Raw genomic sequence first — 20,554 nt, forward strand, 5'->3', positions numbered from 1 at the left:
GTTAGAGACAACCCGGGATCACACTTCCCACCCACTCAAGCCTCCAACCTGAGAAATCACAATTTCAAATGAAATGCTGTTCATTAGTCGGCTGAAATCCCTGAACTAACCAAAGGTCCCACAGCGGGATGAACAGCAGCTAGTCCATCAGATCCTGACCGAGTAAGTACTGGAACAGACGCCGCGTGCTCTCGTGATTTATTTGTGTGCCTTGTGTTTACGGATTTAAGGACCAAAGCTTTAAAGCATGATAACCTTTACAAGTGCAACACCCAGGCGACAGGGTTTTTAAAAGATTGATTCTTTGCACTACTGCAGACCATCTGTGACAAATGAGATCATCTTTGGAGTCGCCCCAAAGAGATAAAATATGGGCACGTTATTTAGAAGCCACGAAAAGGGTGTTTGGGTTATTGGTTTGGGAAAAGTTAACCCAGAGGCAGACAAAAAAAAAAAGAACATGGCTAGATGATGTGTTGGAATAAGCAGGTGTAACAGGAGGGGCTGATGCCAGAAAGCATGGGGCTGTACTGGTTGCCAACCTCCTGAGTGTAGAAGACAGAGGGAATGAGAGGTTATCTGTGCAGATACAGTGTACCGCATGCGATGCTAAAAGAACTTAAAACAAGAAACTTTTAGCCCCCCAAGCAAATTATAGTTTACTTTGCAGGATCTACAATACAAATGAGTTTCAGGAAGCTTCCGTCCAATTACCCAATCAAAGGGGCGGAGTGTTTAATAATACAGTAAATGTATCCCTGAAAAGTGAGCTGTAGGAAAATTACTGAATTGACAGGATTACTGAACTGGAAGGGTTAGAAGAATGGAAGAGCTTTTCATTTTAACAGAACTTCCCGCTGATAGCAGAGCACACAAACGTTATTTCAGATTTTATATAGTAATTAAAGGGACACTGTTGTCTGCTGAGTCTCCTGAATAGGTGCAAAATTTTACCCAGGATGTGAATGACATCATGAGTGGTGCAATGACGTAATTCACGTCAGTGAAATTATCTCTGGAAATTAGTCAAGGTCCTGTCATAGATACTGAGCCTAATCTGAAAGTGCCCTGTAAAGGCATTGTTATACATTTATGGACCTACAGTAGATAGACCCTCGAGTTCAGTTTTGCTGGTAAGCAAAGCTCACATTCTCCATGATCTGGAGGGCACCTTTACTGCCCAATACCTACCTAAATGATAGCATGATTTGGGGATGTAAAAATAGACTCCATGGGGGAAAAATTCGCTAAGGCACGGGTAGTGTGATGCGCTATTGCCCCGCGCCCAACGGCCCCTATGCTGGCAGCACGTGAATTTCGAGCTGCCTGCTACTTACCGTGATATCTCTGTGCAGCCAGCACTACCCACGCTGCTGAGAGGCTGCACGGAGAATGAGAAAGTTGGAAATGGGGCATGTTCAGCACACGTCATCAGCAGCCTGCACCTCGTAAAGGTGCAGATACACATTTTAAATGGGACATGCACATTTCACTAGGAAGAGGGAAAGATGGCCTCAAGGATGGCAGGACCAGCGCGAGAGAGGGCCTCCCGCTTCTCCGATGATGCACTGGAGGCTCTGGTGGAAGGGGTGGATGAAAGGAGGGCCAACATGTACCCACAGGGTGGCAAGAGACCCTCCAGACTGCAGCTCCGCAGGCATTGGCAGGCTGTGGTGCAGGAAGTGAACGCCAGGAGCATGGCACCACACACCTGGGTGCAGTGCCGAAAGAAGTTCAGTGATTTGACATGAGTGGTCAAGGTGAGTGAATGCAAGTGTCAAGTGGAACATCCTACCGACTGCACCACTGCTCCACGCATCACACCCCCTGTCACCCACCCACCAACAAACACTGCCCATCCAGACACAATGCTGCACTTGGCAGGCTGAATCTCACCCGCACATAGTACCACACATGCAGGCCACACAACCACCACTCACAGGTCACCCACACTGGCAGCTATTCGACCATGACAGGCACATCACCCACACACTTTGCAGGATACTCACTGACACACTGTCCTCTCTCTTGCAGGAGAAGGTGGCACATAACAGCCGGCAGCAGGAGAGACTTGAGGGTGGACAGGGACGCTTACACGTCCTCACCCCCCGAGAGGAGACAGTGCTTCGGATCATTGGGCGGGCCGTCACTGCAGCTGTGACAACATGCTGCGCTGGAGGTCCCGATGAAGGGGGTCTCTGCATATCTAATACTCCTTTTCATTTCCCACATCTCCCTCCTCCCATAATCTTTTCTGACTCACGTGCTGTAGATGCTGTCAGCACACACGTCTTACTTGCTCCTCTCCCCGCTCCACAACTCAACCTCAACATTCCCTTTGTCATTGCAGATACCCAATAACACGTGGCGACACTTTCCAAGAAGGAGGAGGAGGAGGAGGAGGACACTGAAGCCACACCGTCACTCGATCTGACACTCACATCCACCAGCTCAGAGACTGACACTGCACATCCTTTAAAGGCTGGTTTACAGGAGGGATCTGCACATGGTGAGAAACCGGGCACAAGTACGCAGGAGCCGGGGCAGGGGGAACGGATACATCAGGTGCCAGCTCGCTGGAGGGCGAGGTTGCACACTAGTTCTGCTACAGAGGAGTCAGATGAGGACTTTGATGAGCCAAGCTACAGAAGACGGCTGGTGGGCTCAGGGCACTGGAAAGCCTGCCAGAAAGCCTGTGCACAATGAGATGGGGCATGGAGGAGTCCAGCTCCAACTTGGCACAGGGCTTTGCGCAGAGCTTGGAGCCCATCCTTTCAACATGTAATGGGTGGTCACCTCCGTCAGCACACCTGTGGAACCCAACATGATGCAACGTCTGATGGCCGATGTCGCGGCTTCCATTGCAGCACAAACCAATGTCATCAAAGGTCTGCAAGCTATGGTCGCTGCTCAGACTGTTGCAATAGAAGCACAGACTGCTGCTATCATGGCTCTGGGGATCACTGTGGAACGGGGCTTCCAGGGCGTCACAGCACTCCAGCAATCCGTTCTCCAGCTGATCACCAGGATTGCTGAGGCGCCGCCCCGGGAGAGTGGCAGTGGCGCCATGGCAGTCGGACCTGCTGTCCTCTCTCAGGATGACAGCATTCCTGCTGCCACCCCTGCCACTCCGCCAGTGCCCTTGTTGTTGCCGATCAGCCAGCTGGGCCAGACTGCTGCCCCCATGCTGAGATAATGCAGTCTGAAGCCGGGCCCTCCTGGCCCAGAGCTGCTTGAGGTCGTCCTCCAAGGCCATCTGCATGCTCCTCCATTGAAGGCCAGCAGCCTCCCACCACCCATGCTCCAGCCACTGGGGAAGCACCTCGTAGGAGCACTAGGATAGGTAAAGGCACACAAACAACAGGTATTATGGCAATGCACAAGGGTGAATAGTTCTTTTCTGTTTCCATAATTTCATTTATTCATTGATAAATGTGACATTGAATTTGCATTTGGTCGTAGTTTTTATTTGTGCAATGAGCTGAGGGGGAAACCAATGTGTAATCAGATGGAGGGTGATTTGATTGTCTGGTGGGAGTGGAAAGGTGGGGAGTGTAGGACTGTTGGTGTGTTTGGGGATGTAGTTAACATTATTGATAGTGGGCACGGATCAGGTGAGCACGCAGAGTCCTCGCAGACAAGGCGTGTGATTCCTGTTGCACCCTTGCGTCTTCCTCCACTTCCTCTTCCGGGTCCTCCCCCTCCTCCTCCTCAGCTTCCTCCTCCACCACCTCTGGCTCAGGATCTTCTCTGATCATTGGTGGCAAAGGTTGGTCCCTCATGATGGCGAGGTTGTGCAGCATGCAGCATACCACTACGAGTCTTCCCACCCGCTCAGGGGAGTACTGCAGGGCTCCTCCAGACCGGCCCAGGCAGCGGAAGCGTTGTTTGAGGAGGCCCATGGTGTGCTCCACAATGTTGCGTGTGGCAGCATGGCTCTCATTATAGGCCTGCTCTGCACATGTGCATGTGTTCCTGACCGGAGTCATGAGCCACGACGTGAGGGGATAGCCTTTGTCGCCCAGTAGCCAGCCTTTGACTTGCCGAGGCGGGTGAAAGATAGCTAGCACGTTGGACTGTCGCATGATGATGGCACTGTGACTGCTCCCAGGGTAGCGGGCATCGACCTCCATGATTTGATATGTGTGGGCGCACACCAGCTGCACGTTCAGGGAGTGGAAGCTCTTTCGGTTGTCGAAGACCGCCAACTTGATATGTGGGGCATGCAGGGCAATGTGCATCCTGCACCATGGGGAAGCCAGCAACGCGAGCGAACCCCTGTGCTCGCTCGGTCTGCTTCCCTCTGTCAAGAGGGAAGGTGATGAACCTGTTCCTCATGTGGTACAGTGCGCCTGTGACCTCCCTTATGCAGCAGTGCACTGCATACTGCTAGATGTTGCACATGTCGCCAGCAGAGGCCTGAAATGATCTTGAGCTGTAGAAATTCAGCACCACGGTGACCTTCACAGCCACAGGCAATGCTGTCCTCGCCCTGCTCTGAGGCTGCAGTTGTGGCCGCACCAGTTGACAGATCTTGGTCACGGCTTCCTTGGTGAACCTCAGGCATCGGATACAATCCTCCTCGGTCATGTTGAGGTAAGAGAATTGGTCCTGGAAGGTCCTGATTGGATAGGGCCTCCTGTTCAGTGCTCTGTGCCTCCTCGTCCTCCCTCTCCTTGCAGCCTGACCTGATATGCATGGCCTCTCTGTATGCTCCCACTTGTGCTCAATGTCCAGCGGGAGCCCTAGCAGACCACCCACGGTTGCCAGGATTGTTGTTCAACCACAGTTGTAACTTTCCGAACCGTAAGGCAGTACCTGCCAAACCACTCTCAAGTGTACTCTCGGAACTATCAGTAAGTATAGGGAGCTTCAAAAAACACTTCCTATTCCACCAGAGGCCAGAAGCAATAATCCAGCAACTGACCTGCAACACCTGCATGGTCCCTTTAAATAGCGCTGGGGGAGGGTGGGGGTGATCCTCCAGGCACTCTAAGACACATTCAGGTGGTCGGGGCTAAGACTCTGCGTTGAGTTGAGCATTAAGTGCCAAAATGGTGCCTATCACTTTAAATCAACGTTGCACACTGATTGCATGCGTTTTATTCCTACTTTGCATGCTTTCGGTGTTCTGTATTTGCGCATGTGCTAACCCCTATACCACGATCGCATCCGGTGCACGTCACGCTGGAAACGTGCCTGAGCAGCCAAGACGCCATCTTGGATGTTGGAGAGGCCGTGTTGTGCCGAAATAACGGGCGCTACATGGCCCAATTTAGTGCACCTTGTGTCTACTGCGTTCTATGGTCACACATGTGCTACCATGTGCATTTACGTGTCTTCTCGCTCATATATCATCCTGGAGTCCCTCAGGCTCCCCCTGGCTACAAAGCGATACTTCTCTGTTTCTGTGATTCGGACCATCCTAGACTGAATTCTCAAGAAAGAGAGAGAGAGAAGGACTGACTTTCCAGCCTTCTCCAGCTAGAGTTGCCAACACTGGTTGGACCTGGAGGTTTCATTGCATGACCTCCCGCCTCCAATCAATCTGCCTAATCAAACAGCCTTTTCTCTCCATCGCCAATGTTTTAATAAATAATAAATGAAAGTATTCAAAGAAAAGGAGAAAAAACACTTTTTTTTAATGTCCCTGTGATTTTTCTCCTGGGTTGCTCGCAGCAGTGTCCAGGAGATTAATGGTTAATTCTTGGAGGTTTGGCAACCCTATCTCCAACCGTATGTATTGAGCATTGGCTCTCAGAGCTAGCAATCAAAGTTGCCATTTTGAATAAGAGCTCACAGCAACCACATTGTGTGTTTAGCTAAGCTCTTTGCTGGGTCCACTGAATGAAAACTATTCTTAAATTAAGGGTGTAAATTGTTATGCGCTGTGCCCAACAACTCCCCCCGCCACCCACCCATTGTCTCAAAACTAACGTGATATGTGAGAGTACACCATTTTGATAGCTGTTGCTTTGATATGCCACCTAATTGTCCTAACCAACATTTTACATGGCTTGTGTATCTTCCGAAGTTAACACTTTGAAAACTGGATCTGACCTTATATCAGTAAAATCATATAAATTAAACCAAAATCCCTATCGAGGCCAAATAGCGAAAACTCCCAATATGTTACCGGTATCCGTGACGTTTTTCACTCCTATCTCTATTGCTTTTGGATTTTTGATTCAGATTTAAATTATTTTTCCATAACATTTAGAAACTTGCAGTTTTTCGGGCATATTTGGAATAGTCATTTTGAAATACTTGTTAGGGCTCGCTTGATGGTAGAGTGGGCACAATTGACCTTAGTGCCCCTGAGCTAAGAAGAGAGAAATTCAACCAGCATTGTTGCTTCTAATTGCTATCTAGTGTTAATGTGTAAATGTTGATGACTGAATTGGGCTCATTGGTGATGCCTTATGTGGTTCAATAGCTCGTTGCCACTTACTGCCAAGGTTCACACATTAAGAGTGGCCACTTGGACAAGGTGCTACAAGGTGTTCACCAACCAGAGTCAGTGCCTTCACGATAGGACAGGAGAAAATTAAATAAAAGAAAAAGTACAGTACTTGATTGTTCAGAATACATTCTTTAATCAGTTGTTTTAATGAAATAAATTGTAACATGCTTTTCTGAATGGGTAAGCTATTTCTACAGGAGTGAAATTTACAGAAAATGTGTTACCTTTACACAACTATTTCAGCTTAAATTTAAATGACTCTAACTCCAGTGTAGAAACTAAAAAGAAACTCACTGAAAATGTATTCGCTCTGACTATTGTGCTCAAAAATGAAAAGAAAGTTCTTCAGTTATACTGGGACTTGGTGCTGTAATCTCAGTTCAGTCTATGGGGATGCTGAGGGTGCATTAGTGGAGCTGCCAGTTATATTGACATTCAATATTGTAATCTGGGCTTAGTGTATAGTAATGCCAGACGTGGATTACTGGAGCTTCCCTGATTATACTGGGTGCATTCAGCATGTATTTGAATCAATGCTGGAGTGCAACCATCCTCTAGACTAGGTTGCTTTATACCTAAACTGTGATTCAGGTAGGTTACTGCTCTTTGGTAGGCAGGTTATGCCCAATTTTGGAACTAATCTGTGGCGGAATATTACTAAACTATAAGGTAGATATTGGGGTAGAAATATCATGAGCAGCGCATGCCCGAACCAAGAGGCTCGAGGATCACTAGAAATTGTCATCGGGCTCTCAAGTAAGTTCCGGGAGAGGGTTTGGAGTGGGCAGTGGGGAGGGGAGGCAATTGCTAGGACTGTGGAGTTGCGGGGAGCACTCCTGCTCCTCCTGGCTCCACAGATAAGTTTTAAATATATATATATATATATATTATATATAAAAAAATAACTTATCTTTAGTTGTCAGCCGCAGGAGCCACTGAAGAATCCTGAGCAGTGCAGATTTCGGGCCTTCCCTGCTCATTGGTAACTAATTTTGTAAAGGAGTCCTTCAATAGGCATTAGACCCCTCATTAATATATTCAAGGGGCCCAACACCTGTTGTAGGCGGCTGCCTGGGACAAGTTTAGCAGTGGGACTGATGCCTGCGCAGATTGGGGTCAGGCCGTCCCACTGCTAAATTGGTATGCCTTGCACCCGTTTTAGGCCTGGAAAACGGGTGAAATGCATACCAATTTCTACCGCATTGAATTCTGGCCCAAAACAAAAAGACCCATTAAGTTCACAAGTTTGTGAATGGAGATAATTATTCCATTTTAATGCCCACAAACCGCACACTACTCAGAATGTCAGAAAATATTTTAGTCGCAATATCAACTTAGTTACTACTCTAGACATATTTGAAAGATTTAAATGAAAATGAATGGCCTCCTCTTGGGTTCATTGGCAAAGGCATTGAACAACTGAGCCATGGATACCAGGAACGTTTCAGGTTCAATTCCTGATCTGCGCTGAGTTAACCCAATCTCAGCTATAGTGTCGATGTGGATGCTACCATAATCCTCAATCCCCCAAATTAGGGTGGGGAAAAATATCTAGAGTTCCCACTCCTAACCACTATCCAGTGATACCTATCGACAATGCATCTGTGTGGATAACGGGCGAGGATAGGATTGGGCTTGTTGTAAAGCACCCTCTAGTCAAGCCAACACATAGGAACATACAAAATGCCAAACAGGAAAAGACCAGCTGATCCACTGGTCTCATACAGTTATGGTGCAAATGAGCATCATGATCCCCAATGCTCCACACCCATGTAATCTCATGGGAGTGGCAGAAAAACACAGATTAAAAAATCCCTAGGCCAATTCAGGGAAAGAAAATCTGGGCAATTTCTTTCTGACCACTGAAGGCTAGAAAAACGAGTTCCAGGAGTTCCAACAGTGACCAAGAGGCATATCGCCCAATACCCCACCAGCTTTTGTACACTATAATATCAGCTACAGCCACAAACTTCTGTGTTTGCAGCAAATCGGTACTCGCTGCATGAACTGGTAAGTTATTCCAAAGGTCAATGACCCTCTGAAAAGAGAAACCTCCTGACATCTAACATAGTTATATGCTTACGTAATTTATACTCATGTCCCCTAGTTTTCCCTAACTTATTTATTTCAAATAGTCTATCCGCATGGACACAGTCTGGTCCCTTCATTATTTTAAAGACCTCAATCAAATCTCCCTGAAGTCTATGCTTTTCTAGAGTAAAAAGACCAAGTTCTCTAAGCTTATCGTAGTAACTAAAGACTTTTAAACTAGGTAACAATCAAGTGACCGTCCTCTAAACTTTTTCAGGGGTCAATCACCCACCGTGAAGGGACCAAAACAGGACACAGTGGCCTAGAAATTTGTTGGCGTCGCATCCGTTTTACAAGCCTAAAATGGGCGCCCAAGTATCCAATATAGCTGGCAGTGTGCGCCATCTGACCTGCTGCAAAAGTATGCCACCTGCTATATTGGATCGGGCTCCTTTTTAGGCGTCCAGGGCATGCGTCAGAATGAATCAGGTAGCTGATTATAATATTTAAATAAAAGCCTTACACATGTAGGAGTGGGGTGGGAAAAATTAGCAAAAGAAAAGAATACAAAAACCATCAGAAATTTGCTTCACTAATTGTAGCACGTTTAAAAAACTGGAAACTAAAGTAATCTATGTGAAAATATTGGATGTTGATTTTGTTCCCTCTGTAAATAAACTATTGAATTTAGTTATTTGACTTCCCTGCTGTTTTCAATCAGTCAACATGAGTTCTTCTTGTTATGTGAATTCTAACTGAACATTGCCCTTTCATGCATGACCACTGCAGCTATCGAGTTAGACTGGAGAGACATGCAGCTATGTAGATTTGTGAAAACAGTTATATGAAAACATGAATCACCTGTACTGAGTGTAGATGGTTGTTTGGTGTAAAGGATTGCGAGGCACATTAATGGTTCTGTGAAATGTAATACTTTAAACTGAACAGAGTAAGGATATTCGTCCATATTCTAGATGGATGCATTTTTAGTGTACATTATGATTTGTACTAATCTTTTGATCCCTATTACACAAATATTTTGGGACAATTTTTCTCCACTGGTGCAAGTCATGTCTAAAAAGTCAAGAACTGGTGCGAATCCCACCTGAGTGGTAATTTGCTAATAGCACTCAAATTTCCTGGGTCAGCTATTTTGCATCTTTGTTCACAGATCCATGTACAGACCAGGCCAAGTGTAAAAAAGTACACCAATACTGGGAGCAGAAATTGTGCGTAAGTGAAATTTAAACGGATGGGGACAATGTTGGGGGAGGGGCGGTGAGGGGAAGGAAAAAAGTCTGAAAGCCTTTAGAAAGATTCAAAAGACATCGCAATCCAATTGCACCTTTTGCCCTGGCTGGAGTAGCAGGATGTTAATTGTCAGACAGAGGTGAAGGGCTAGGAAGCCTGACATGCAGGCTTGGGGTCACAGCTGACTGGTTTTGTCATTGGCTGTGCCAACCCTATGATGCCTCGAGTAAATGCTGTCCTTACATCCAAAGGACTTGGAAATAAATGTGCAAGAACATGGCAGACCTGAGAAAATATGCCAAATAATGCTGCCCAGCAGATTCCTACAGCAAGTATCAATTCCAAATATGCATGCCACACATTGTGTTTACAAAAACCTCTTGCACTGCTTGATGTTCCAAAGCTGTCATGAAATCTTACTTTCAATGCTTAACACGGATGGCCATGCAGCAGTGTGACGCACATAGAGGCTGCAACTTACATCTGAGATCTTAACGGGACTTCATACAGCTATTCCTTCCAACACATCCTAGTTTCATGATGTATGTTCAATTACAGACACACAGGATGTGCTGCAGGTTGGGCATATGTCTATCACTGTAGGCGCTCCTTCCTTACATCATTTGAAGACTAATTTTCTGCTTGCAGGACAAAGTGGCACATAATACAAGAGAAATAATACAATACAAGAAGGACATGGGCCGCAGGTGCATGAGACCACCATCACCTCCAAGTTCTCCTCCAAGTCACATACCATCTCAATCGCTGCTCCTTCATTGTCACTGGGACAAAATCCTGGAACTCCTTACCTGACAGCACTGTGGGAGCACCTTCACCACATGGACTGCAGCGGTTTAAGAAGAAGGCTCACCACCACCTTCTCAAGTGCAATTAGGGATGGGTGATAAATGCTGGCCTTGCTAGCGATGCCCATATCCTGAGAATGAAAAAAATATATACCTGAACTGGAGGAGGGTCCAGAAATTTCAAGCCCTTGATTCCTTTTAGGAAGCCACCCTTGACATTGTTGCCTGTGGAGCATCGAGGGAGTAGGGCCTCGCCCAAGCTCAGCCTGCTTTACCAGTACCATCCTGCTCTATTATTATCTTGTCTGTCTTCTCACTCACTGACACACAGGCATGCACAACCACAAACACATCAAGCACAGTATTTTGCAGTGCAAGCCTTCTTTGAATTTGTCTCTTGGAACCAGCATTCTGTTTTTGTAAGCCTTGTCAGCAACAACGGTGACCAAAAACAAGCCAGCACCTCACGCCTTCCGTCACTCTCACCGACGTTTGCTAGCATCAACCTAACTACACATAGGCTGGAGGATGCAGATTGTAAAATATAGAAGGCAGCCCCAGGCGGTTAACAGTGCATAGGCAAGGAGGAGCAAGCGGCGGTGCCAGGTGAGTGCAGGAACCTGTTGCCCGTATGGCCATTTGCATGCCATTATTGATGTCCTATACTTTGTGAATTCCAACATTGCAGTGAAATCAGGCAGTTGTGCCATGCTCCTATTGCTGTTCAGTGGGAAAGGAGATGAAAAGGCTAAACTCTGTTAGCTCTGCGGACGCAAATTGGCTGAAATTGCAGATGTCCCCTGTGATAGCCTAATAGGAGGAGCAGACATAAAATACGATGACCTTTACTACATTGAAAGTGGCATTCCTGTGTGAGGGTGGCTGCCGGTCTGTAACAGATTGTACAGCTGCCTCTCTGCTGACAATGCGGAGGCAGTTTCTCTGGATCATTGCCAGATAGTTGTGCCTGGGCCTGCAAATCTAGTCGGTTACATAATAACAGGTGTGGGTTTTCGAACACTGACGCTACCTGAGCACCTTGGAACACTTCCTTTGCCCTTCGTCCTCTTGCATGAAATCCTAATCAGCAATCCACATATCTTGCAAAAAAATTGCCATTTAAAAAATGCAGTGTTGCCTCTCTTGAAAGACAATAACCCTGCTGGTATTTAAGCCACAATTTTGAAAACTTTGAATGTGCACACACCTGTTGTACGGGCACAGTGGTGTCTGTGACTTGGGGGCCAGGCATGTCAAACTTTGTGACAAAAGCTCTCCCCTTTATTTTAAATAGGATACAGACATAGGAAAAGCTTATCGAGAGAGCACAGCACACTTGTCTGGTGATTCCAAAATCCAGCAACAGAACAGCCCTTAAAGGACTGACACCAGACATAAAGTTGCAGTGGTGACTGAAACATTGCCTTATTGTTCATAATGACATAGCAGAGACATGTAGGAAACACTGCTCCTTTTGACACTGAAGAGTTGGAGGTACTGCTGCAGGAGATGCTCAAAAGAGGAAGACCCTAATTGTGGCTGAAGGCCACGCACTGGTAAAAACACAGTTGCCAGCTATATGGAGGGAAGTCACTGACCGAGTTAGTGCAGCTACCCAGTTCCCTCCTACCAGTTCCTCAGCTCATCTGCTGAAACCCTCATCTATGTCTTTGTTATCTCTACACTTGACTATTCCAATGATCTTCTGGCTGGCTTCCCATCTTCCACCCTCCATGAACTTGAGCTCATCCAAAACTCTGCTGCCCGTATCCTAATTCGCACCAAATCCCGTTCACCCATTGCCCCTGTGCTCGCTGGTCTACTTTGGCTCCTGGTCCGGGAATGCCTTGATTTTAAAATTCTCATTCTTGTTTTCAAATCCTTCCGTGGCCCCGCCCCCCATCTCTGTAACCTCCTTCAGCCCTCCGAGATCTCTGCGCTTCTGCAATTCTTGCATTTTGTGCATTCCCGATTTTAATCACTCCACCATTGGCGGCCGTGCCTTCAGTTGCCTAGGCCCTAAGCACTGGAATTCCCTCCCTAATCCTCTCTGCCTCTCTACCCCTCTCTTCTCCTTTAAGACGCTCCTTAAAACCTATCTCTTTGACCAAGCTTTTGGTCACCTGTCCTAGTATCTCCATATGTGGCTTGGTGTCAAATTTTGTTTGATAATCGCCCCTGTGAAGTGCCTTGGGATGTTTTACTATGTTAAAGGTGCTATATAAATGCAAATTGTTATTGTTCCTTCCTACCTGTTTGAAACTATCAGGAGGAAGCTGAAGCTAACTGTACTTCATTTATCTCACAATTCTTGTTGGACCCATCAACAATAGCACATAAGTTCTTTCTGGGAGCTACCATTTCAAACATTGTACACAACCTTTGTCCTTTCTCACACACTCATTCATTCTGTGTAACTGCACAGCACACTTTCCTTGCAGCTAAGGATTTTGAGCTGTCCAGGCCAAGGTGCTACTCTGTTCTTCTCCAAGTTATATTTTTGTGGAGCTGGGGTGGGGTGGGGGGGGGGGTGCAGGAGTGCTTTTCCTACTGCGAGACACTGTTTCCCACGCTCATCCACTTCCCACCCCTCCCCCTCCCCAGGATGTACAATGCTGAGCCGGCCAGAATTCCTCAGGCCCAAATCGGCGAGATGCAGTGGGACACCTGGCTTGCAGTGTGCAGCTCACTGGTTGGGTGGAATTGATCCCCGGCCCTCTGTATAGCTTTGGCCTCTCGACAGCTGGAATGGGCAGCTGTCCGCACTCTGCCAGTTGGGTGCCTGAAAGTTAAAATCTACCCCAGTGTTTCTTCTTTCTCTTATAAAACACACAGTGAAGGCACCATTGCTGATTGCTGGATAAAAGCCGCTGACATGCATGATGATTTTTCTGTGGGTCAGATACAACCTGAATATTAAGTGCAAATCTTTTCTCTTCACAAAGGCCACAGGCTCAATCTCAAGAGCCTTAATGCCCAGATGCCCATGTATGACACTTTGAACTTGAGGAAACCCTGCCATCTGGTGAAAGTTGTGTGTCCCGTCCAGCTGATGGCTCTTTTCCACAGGAAACGGGATGAAGGTATCACTCCTTACAAACATAGGTGTCACTCCATTGATACATATGTACGCTGCAGACTGACTGATGTGATAGATGTTTCCTGGTGTGGCTTGGAAGGATTTAGTGCATGAAAACGTAATGCTGTGGTCAATATCTATGGGTAAGGCTGTCCCTGATGCTAATGTTGTATGCAAATCATTGAGCAGTGAATGGCACAACTCTGTGGTAGCCTGTCTTGTGAAGCAGAGGAAGTGAAGACAGGACTCCTCCAACATGTCCAGCCGCAGGTCCCAGGCAGTGACGGTTGTAGCCAAAACTCATGGGGTCATCTGTTGGCACCTTTTGTAATTTTGTACAATGAGATATGAATCCTCAAAAGAACCCACCTTCGACTCTTTGTATGATGCCTGCATATGTAACATATCTTTTCCTACATTACAACTGTGACTACACTTTAAAAGTACTTCATTGGCTGTAAAGTATGGTATTTGAGTTAAATGACCTTAAACACAGTCTGATCTTATGAGGGTTAGTCTTTAGCAGCTAATGACATGATGCAAAAATAATTAAACCCAGAATTACTGGTTTGTAGGTCTTTTTTGTCAATCATCAAAGAGACTGATTCTGTATTCGGAATGTCGGAAAATTAACAGCATAATTACCATTAAGCAGGAAATTACATTTCTGGCAGTAAGACCATTTTGAGCAGTTTTACTGCATGTCGCATGTTTCAATACAGGCTTGACACAGCAGTAAATGACCGCCTCTAGTAATTTAGCAATCATTAGGTGGCAAGTTGTACTAACTTTAATTTGTAAAGCCTTTTCTGATGTTTTAAAGGCTTTATGACACCAGCACTATAAGTCAGGATTGAACCAGATTTTATTGGACTAAAAAGAGTGGCCCTGATTTTGCTCAGCCGAATGCTCTGTGTGTACTTGTTTGCAGGGCTTTAGGCAAAGGAAAGAGGAGTGGAGACCTGTATTGCCAGGTCTTTGCCCCATTAGCACTTCACGACCATTTACTCCCCTGTCACGGGTGGACCGAGGAGATTAGTCTTCAGATTCAGCGAAAGCCATGTCAATGATGTGGGAGCATCATTCTGAGGCCTTCTGTATCCTTTGTCCAAGGTCAACATAGGTTCGATGCCGAGTGACATTCTTACATGTTACTGCATGAAAGATGTTATGGCAAAGGTGATCATCAGCCAGCAAAACCTGTTTGGTTGCACCCGCCAAGATGCTACCGACCACATTTCCAGGCATTGTTGCACCCACCTAAACAGTGGAATGGTGAGCAGTTACTTTGTAGACCAGTGTCCCTTGACTCAGAGATAGAGCCTTCAGTATTCCTCAAAGTTCTGAGGTGAGTAAAAGAAAAGTAGTGTTAAATATCTGACAATGCACTTCCCAAATGCTGTTCACAAGATAGATATGGACAAAGAAGATCATGTAGGTATCCCAGCTCATCTATTCAAAAAACTTACTGTCCTCCCATCACGGAACTGAAATGGTTCTTATATGATTAAAAGGCTTTTGTGCTTCTTTCAACAATTTGTTTTTTTTTTGGGGGGGGGATTAGGGAATAGCCCCTTTCCTGATGATAGTGGTAACGATAGGCAAAAGTTGTATTGATCATCTTGTGGTGAGAGAAGAGAGGGTATATAAAAAGTATGGGCCCAGAGAAAGAAACAGACATTTTGAATGAAGCTTTAGACATGCTGCACACAATCTCCTGAGAGTTGTTGTTGAGAAAGATGACTAACTTTTGTAAGAGTTGTAGCTGAAAAGCAAGCCAGTTGGACAGATGAATGATGATATATATATTAGTCTGCAAGTACATAATACGACATTGTTCTGCCAAACAGATTTATTTTTTGCTCCAAGGTCTATAAAATAACCAATAGCATCACTGCTATTGCCTGAGATTCTATCCAAGAAGTTGCACTATGTACAGCAGGCACTTTTAACAATATCTTGGCCATTGCTAGGTAATGTACTTCACTGGTCACACAGGAAAGCATCATGGTGGGAAGTTACACCAACACTAACTGTATATGCTGGCCCACAACTTTGCAGCTAAGGACTGGAGAATCGATTAGTTTTATATGAACCAGAGGTCTGGGACTGTTGGAATTGTATTCATTTTTTGTAAGTTTGCATTTCCCATGTCTCTGGTTAAGAAGTCATTTCTGGGAATGAGGATGTTGGTGATTGTCTGTAATCGTTAGTTGGCTGAGATTCTGGTATTTTAAAGAAAGTAAAATAACAATAGTATTTCTTCAGGCCATTTTTCACCACAACACCCTCAGTATTTTACCTGTAAAACATTAAATATGATTATATCATTATTTGAAAAGTTTCATAGACCCGGTTCCCCCATTCCCAATATAAATGCAAAAGTTGCCACAAAATTAGGCAATTCATATTCACTGTCTCTGATTTGTATCAATAAGCAATTTTTCAATTTGCTCAGTGGGCATTGGGTAACAAAAGCTAATGTAAATATGTGAATGTAAAGCTTATTTGAAATCTTTCTGAGGGTTATAATCTGACCTGTGGGGGTTAAAGCCTTTTAGATAGTGTCCTTTGGTGGGGGGAGGGGGGGTCATAGTTTACTGTTCATGTAAAACTAGCAATTTCCACAAATCTATGTCTTAATTTACCACTTAAGGCTCCCTTCAAAAGCTGGTTGCCATTTTTTACATCGACTGCCCCAACAAACCTTTTACATATTACGATATATGCTAACGAATACTAACAAATGGAAATAATTGTGACATTATACACGGCTAGTGGTTATGCCACAAAATGGAGTTCAGAATGAAACAACAATAGCTGTACTTTACACGTGGGGAATTACAATCTGGAGATGGTTAATTGGATTCATCTCCCATTTCTAGTTTTATTCCATCAGCATTAATATTTAACTCTACTGTTAAACATCCCATTGGATATTTGCAACAGCTCTTCTTCTGGGTGGAGATCGGTCGCACCTGATTTTCCAACCCTGCTGGGCCTCTTGTGTCTGACTTACCTCCCTCTATTACACCAATAGCCCTGAGGAAGTTTGGGGCCTAATTGGTAATTTATCTCATTTGTTGTTTGCGGGACCTTGCTGTGTGCAAATTGGCTGCTGTGGTTGCCTATATAACAACAGTGACTACGCTTCAAAAGCCATTTATTAGCTGTAGAACGAGTTGGGATGTCCTAAGGCTGTGAAAAGCATTATTTTTTTTAACATCAGTGAATTTGTGAAATCTCCTGGGATCTCCAGTTGGTTGAGACATATCTCCGTGTAGATCTAAAACCTGAACCAACTTATGCCCTGACCACTAAATGCATGATGACTTCAAATTCCACGCACCTATAAAAATGCATGTCCACTGACCCGTTATGCACCCCCCCACCTCCTCATTGTCAGCTCAAACTTATCTAATCACATACAGTTTTTTTCCTATTTTGTTATCAGTGCATTTCTTCAGGCAATTCCATCTGGGCAACCATGGTAAGAAAGAAGAAAGAACTTAGATTTATATAGTACCTTTCGTGACCTGAGGACATCTCAAAGTGCTTTACAGCCAATTAAGTACTTTTTAAGTATAGTCACTGTTGTAATGTAGGAAACACGGCAGCCAATTTTCACATAGAAAGGTCCCACAAACAGCAATATGATAATGACCAGATCATCTGTTTTAGTGATGTTGGTTGAGGGATAATGATTGGCCAAGTCATTAGGGAGAACTCCCCTGCTCTCCTTCGAAATAGTGCCATGGGATCAAGTACAATCAGATTTGGTTCTGTTAAAAAAAAATTCCACAAACCTCAGAAGCACTAATGCCGAATTCTCTTTGTGCTCTTTCATCATGAGAATTGTTTACAGCTGAAAAAACTTTACATCTGTTTTATCCTTCCCCACAAGATCTGTTGTACTAACTAAAACCGAAGTCACATTTGTATGAACGATATATTACTGATCTATTATCAGAATTATTTTATATTTTTTTTCTCATCGTTCCTGGTATTTCCCTCCTGCCTCATGCATCACACCCTGCTCAAGAAGGCAAGCAGATGATCTGTTTGTAGCCATCTGTGTTGGCTAGTTGATGCGTTACGGTGGCAAGAGCTGACTCATCCCTCCTATGGGAAAGAGCCCAGTTTTCTCTGGGTATCTTCCCTGATGGTATAAGGGGAAGGGAAAGCCACCATTTGGGAATAAACTACACATATATGGATTCTTGTCCTAACCCTGGGTATTCGAGACATACCATTGTGCTGAGGCATCCTTATTGTCAATCCATGGTATTGTGACATCATAAAAGATTAAATGTTAATAAAAAAATTTGAAGAAATTCTCATTTAACAATAATCCCTTCTTTGTTGTTCAGGAACTCTGGAAAGGATCGGAAATGAAGTTTGAACAGTGCTGCTCGAAACAATAAATACAGATTCAGTTCTCCAATCCTGGTTTGGTGATTTGAACATGACTGGAATTTCTGGGGAGAATCCACACAATTGTACTTTTAATGAGGACTTTAAATATATTCTGCTTCCCGTGTCTTACGGGATAGTGTTTGTGGTAGGACTTGTTCTCAATGCTCTGGCAATATGGGTCTTTGTGTTTCGAATGAGACCGTGGAACATTACAACCACCTACATGTTCAACCTGGCTATCTCAGACACCATGTATGTTATATCATTGCCTCTGCTGATCTATTACTATGCAAAACACAATGACTGGCCTTTTGGGGCAGCATTGTGCAAAATTGTCCGATTCCTATTTTATACCAACCTGTACTGCAGTATCCTTTTTCTCACCTGTCTGAGCATCTATAGATTCCTGGGGATCTGTTTTCCAATGCAGTCACTGAGGTGGTCAAATTTGCGATATACCAGGATAGTGTGCATTGTTGTTTGGGGTGTTGTGATAGCATTCCAGACACCTATATTCGTATTTGTCAACATAGAGGGTACCGGTAACACCACCATTTGTTATGACACTTCAAACCAAATATATTTCAATAAGTTTGTGATTTACAATGCCGTACAGTTGGTGTTGCTTTTTTGTGGTCCCTTCACAGTGGTCATAATCTGCTATGGGATTACGACCAAAAAACTCCTTCGGCCCAACGACATACGTCCCGAATATGCCAGATCCAGGAAAAAATCAATCAAGATGATTATTACTGTACTCACTGTTTTTGTCTTATGTTTCTTACCTTTCCACATCACACGTTCCATTTACTATTCCTCAAGAAGTCTTCATGTGAGCTGTAGTACACTAGATGCAGTAAACCTTGCCTACAAGCTGACCAGGCCCCTTGCAAGCGCAAATAGTTGCCTAGATCCAATTCTTTATGTTCTAGGTGGGCAAACGTATCGAAGTAAGCTGGCACGTAAAGGTAATGGTGCTGAAAAAAAGAACAATCTTCCTTTAGCCAAAAAGACAACCAGTGGAGCAGACATTTCGCACTCTGTTTGTACCACAGAAATTGGGCTTGAGGAAATAAAGCAAGCTACTGCTGGATGTGGCGATGGGGTCTAAGATTTAATATTGCCCAGTTTGCACTTTAAGGGGGTGATTTTAAACTGCCAGCTGCCCATTTCTCACCTGAAAAACGAGCAGCCAGCAATTTAAAATTGGTAGGGGGACATCTCAGCAGCCCCATTGATGTCCAAGGCCTGACTGATGTGATTTTCAGGTGGGTCTTTAAATGGGCAAGCAGTCCGCCCACCTTAAACAAGCTGGAGGCTGCTTAAATGTGCAAATCGGTGTCCTACGATGGTTGTAGTACCCTGATTGCAATTTTCAGGTATAAATGGGCGGAGTGTGCACCGTGCACGCCCTGCTCATTGGTACCAGGCGATGAGTGGCCTTACCAGAGGTCTCAAAGGGAATGTTGGTGGCTGCTCAAAAAACAGCCCAGGACACTTTTAATTTTTTTTGCAGGAGGAGCAGCAATACTCTTCCTGTGCCCCAAAAAAAAAACTCTGGTCCACTACCGGCCCATTCAAGGCCCCCTCCGGGTTTGCCTCTCCCTCCTCCCAAGCCCGACTTACTGCTGGCTCAGCATGGGTGTCGGCCCATTTCCTTCCTTCCCAGAACTGGCAAGCTGCAGTGGGGCACCCGCTTGGCACCCTTAACTTACTGGCAGCTTGTTAATGAGGCCTCAAAATGGTACCGACTTCATGCCCGTTTTGTTGCAACTTGAAAAGAGTCCCCAAGAATCATAAAATTTTTAACAGAGAAGATGGCCATTTGATTCATCATGCCTGTGCCGGTACCATTAGAGCTTCCTACTTCAGTCCATTTCCCTGCTCTTTCCTCATACCTTTTAATCCTTTTCTTCAAGTGTTTATCCAACTGTCTCTTAAATGTAGTGATTTATTTCATTTGAATAGAACCTTGGCCTGTTGCAGGTACAGTTAATCAGGCTAGAGTGATGCAACAGATAGCACCTAAAGGTACTTTTGAAACTGACCACACCTTCAAGAAATCTAACTTAATTCAAATTTGGGTTAAAAAATAAACAGAAATCCGACCCAGCATCCAATTTCATATTGAATAGACTTTACTGAGCTGTTCCTGGATCATTCTTACCTTTCTTGAATCAATCTGCGCACAATTGAGTGATGTACAACGTTTAGGTTTAATTCTGGTATCGAGATCAGAACTGCAGTACTATTTCCATTTAGTGAGAGATATTACCACTATTTATTAAAGCATTCATATGACACTCTTGCTATTTTAATGTTATTTCAAATGGGTTAATAGCTCTGTTCAAATAGTTAAGGAAAGATTGTCATACAAATACATTAAGAATTCGTACATTTGTATTTTATGGCATAATTTTAATCCAAAGATTTTTAAAACAGCCGGTGACTCTGGAGAATTCCTATCTCATCGGGCTGGCCATTTGTTTTGAAATTTTCAGCTCAAGC

At 44.7% G+C, this 20,554-nt stretch overlaps 1 protein-coding gene across 1 annotated transcript; it reads left to right on the forward strand.

The window, feature by feature from the left end:
* The first annotated feature begins 11 nt into the window (after positions 1-11).
* LOC137322466 (P2Y purinoceptor 2-like) lies at positions 12-20,311 on the forward strand. Its single transcript, XM_067985385.1, has 2 exons — positions 12-162; positions 18,001-20,311. Exon 2 carries the CDS (start codon positions 18,096-18,098, stop codon positions 19,155-19,157), a length of 1,062 nt encoding a protein of 353 aa, XP_067841486.1. The 5' UTR covers positions 12-162; positions 18,001-18,095; the 3' UTR covers positions 19,158-20,311.
* The last annotated feature ends 243 nt before the right edge of the window (positions 20,312-20,554 follow it).

The sequence above is a fragment of the Heptranchias perlo genome, chromosome 6, assembly GCF_035084215.1.
Source record: "Heptranchias perlo isolate sHepPer1 chromosome 6, sHepPer1.hap1, whole genome shotgun sequence".
NCBI lineage: Eukaryota > Metazoa > Chordata > Chondrichthyes > Hexanchiformes > Hexanchidae > Heptranchias > Heptranchias perlo.